The 2,500-nt window shown below is 58.6% G+C and overlaps 2 protein-coding genes across 2 annotated transcripts in view; one reads left to right on the top strand and one right to left on the bottom strand.

Moving 5' to 3' along the window:
• Positions 1 to 956, bottom strand: part of LOC119578466 — a 3,223-nt gene extending 2,267 nt beyond the window's left edge. The window contains exon 1 of the mRNA XM_037926045.1: positions 1 to 956. This exon is cut by the window's left edge and continues 413 nt beyond it. Within this exon, the coding sequence (XP_037781973.1) occupies positions 1 to 255 (255 nt within the window). The 5' untranslated portion in view covers positions 256 to 956.
• LOC119578770 (serine/threonine-protein kinase phg2-like) overlaps positions 824 to 2,500 on the top strand; it is a 2,706-nt gene continuing 1,029 nt past the window's right edge. The window contains exon 1 of the mRNA XM_037926392.1: positions 824 to 2,500. This exon is cut by the window's right edge and continues 305 nt beyond it. Within this exon, the coding sequence (XP_037782320.1) occupies positions 902 to 2,500 (1,599 nt within the window). The 5' untranslated portion in view covers positions 824 to 901.

Below are 2,500 nucleotides of genomic sequence, written 5' to 3'. Positions count from 1 at the left end.
TGTCTGGGTTCGAGGATGACTCCGAGGCTGTCTGCGGGGGGCGGAGTCGTTTCGTTGGGCGGCGAGGTCCCTGGCCGTTTCCACAACGAACATCGCGAGTCGAACCTGGGCCACCTGAGGGTCGAGGCGATGGCCAGTACCAACCTCCGCCCACGGGAGGACGTCTGGCTCAAGGTGCTCGTAGCTGAGCACCATATGGGCGTGGGCATGAGGAGGCTCCGAAGCGGCCAGGAGAATCGCCACGCACCACCACATCCTCAGGAATCAAGATTTTGGCGAACTCGACGTCGACTAGCGAGGAGCCCTTCCCGGCCCTACTACTATTATCACATGTCACGCAAACGTTTCTCTGCGCCGCCCTCGCACCCCCCACCCCCTTCTCTCTCTCCACCCCCACTTTACGACGCGGAAGTTACCGTTACTCTCTCGCCTCTTGACTCGCGAACCTGACCGCTACGCTGGCTCACGCGGAACACATGACACACTGCCTCGGTTACTCGTGGGTTATGTTTATTTTTTTCTTTTTCGTTTTTTCTTTCTTTCCTTTATCCTCTTTTGGTGACTGTCACGAACTGTAAGTAACAGGATGGGAGAATTATGGATAATTGATTATCATTTTGTAATGGAGTTGCATTCCTTAAAGCGATTAAGATATCTGCTGAAATATTACTCCAAATTGTTAAGAGAATAAAAGCAAAAACTTGACACAAAACTGTCTTTTACTTCGACGATAATGTGATACAAACACACGCGCGCGATCTTCACAGACCACAGACTGAGGCCGTGACTCGCCCAGCAGTCTAGTGAGGAGGAGGATTCAGTCTGTGAGTGGGAGTGGGAGGAGACTGACCGCGCCCGCCGAACATGGCAGCCAGGCAGAGTGGTTACGAATAGTCCGACTATGGGCCTGGCGAGTGTGGTGACGTGGTGGTGCTTGGCGGCGGCGACGTGGCAGGGCGCGGCAGGAGAGCGCGTGATGATGGCGACGGAATACGAGGCCAAAGAGCCCCTTCTGCGGGAGGGCCATCGCGTCGACCCCCTCGCTGCCTACGCCAGGCTCTCCATGCTGGTGGCGCAGAAGGTGCGCGAGGGGGCGGACCAAAAGGAAGTCCTTCGGAGCGTCCTGCACCAGGTCCTGGGCCAGCACCGGCGTCGACGCCCTCAGGAGAAGCGCTTCGTGACGTCTCCCAGCGGCCGGCTGGAGAAGGACGCCCTTAAGGACTGGCTGACGTGGCGCATCCGGCGGGAGGCGGCGCAGGCGATGCTGCAGTCGCTCGACGTGGAGGGCGGCGAGGCCTCTTTCGTGCGGCAGGTCCGCCTTGGCGCGGGGAATGCAGAGGGGGGCGTCAAGGAGAGCGGAGAGGCTAAGTCCTTGATGAGCAAGAAAATAGGCGAAGAGAAACACCCAAGGGAAGGCGAGAGCGATAATCTCGCAGGCGCGGGCGCGCAGCGAGGGCGTGTCCGCCGCGAGGACCCCGCCGTCATGTACGTGCCCGTGGGCGGGGCGTCGGGCGCCGACTCGTGCCCCGACTCGGTGGACGCCGCGGCCGTCAGCATCTCGCAGCTCGTGTTCCTCTCGCTGTCCCTGGGCGTCTTCAGCGCCGTCGCCAACATCGCCAACAACATCAACAACAATAACGACAACAACAACAACAACAACGATAACAACATCAACAGCAACAACCTGAACCTCGCCGCCAACGCCAACTCGGGCAACCAGATCACCGTGCAGCTCCCGCCTCCGACGGGGCGGAAGAGGCGCCACCTGCAGCTCCTGTGGGAGCGCCACCTGGCCGCGCTCAGGAGTGGCTCGGCGCCGGAGGAGGCGGCGGCGGGGCGGGGCGCACCCACGCGCTCTCCCGGCGGCGTCACGCCCTCACACCCGCGCTCCGAGGACGACGTCGCGACTTCAGGTGCGCCCTCTGAGGGTGACGCCAAGGCATCAGGTCCTCGTCGGGAGCTTAGTTCGGGTGATGAGGCGCCCGGGGTCTCCGCGTCGCTCATGTCACTCGCTTACGAGAACCATGACCCGCATGACCGCCAAGAACGTCTTGAGCGAGCTCCCTATTTGCGAGCGAAAGGGCCCGAAGGCCCTCTGAAGCAGTCATCACGAGAGTCATCACCCAGTGAAGCTTCATCAAGGGGAATTGTCTTATCGTCGTCTCCACCACCATCCAGGTTGTCATTACCACTGCAGTCATCACCACAACAGCAAGTCATGTTACGAAATTCCCCAATCATTCAACACTCATCACAAGTAACGCTGTCATCACCTGTTCATCTTTCATTAAAACCTTCCGTATCACCTCTATCATCGGTCATTCTCCTGCCAAAATCATTACTACAATCATCACACAGTCTACTACCTTCATTACACAATCAGTTATCGTTAAGCAATGCACAATCACCGCCAAAACCCACACTCGTCACACCACAATCCACACTGCAGCCATCACACAACGCACAATCACCACACAACACACCACAGCCATCACACAAC

The sequence above is a fragment of the Penaeus monodon genome, chromosome 11, assembly GCF_015228065.2.
Source record: "Penaeus monodon isolate SGIC_2016 chromosome 11, NSTDA_Pmon_1, whole genome shotgun sequence".
NCBI classification, from domain to species: domain Eukaryota; kingdom Metazoa; phylum Arthropoda; class Malacostraca; order Decapoda; family Penaeidae; genus Penaeus; species Penaeus monodon.
This window is presented reverse-complemented; position numbering and strand designations above follow the sequence as displayed.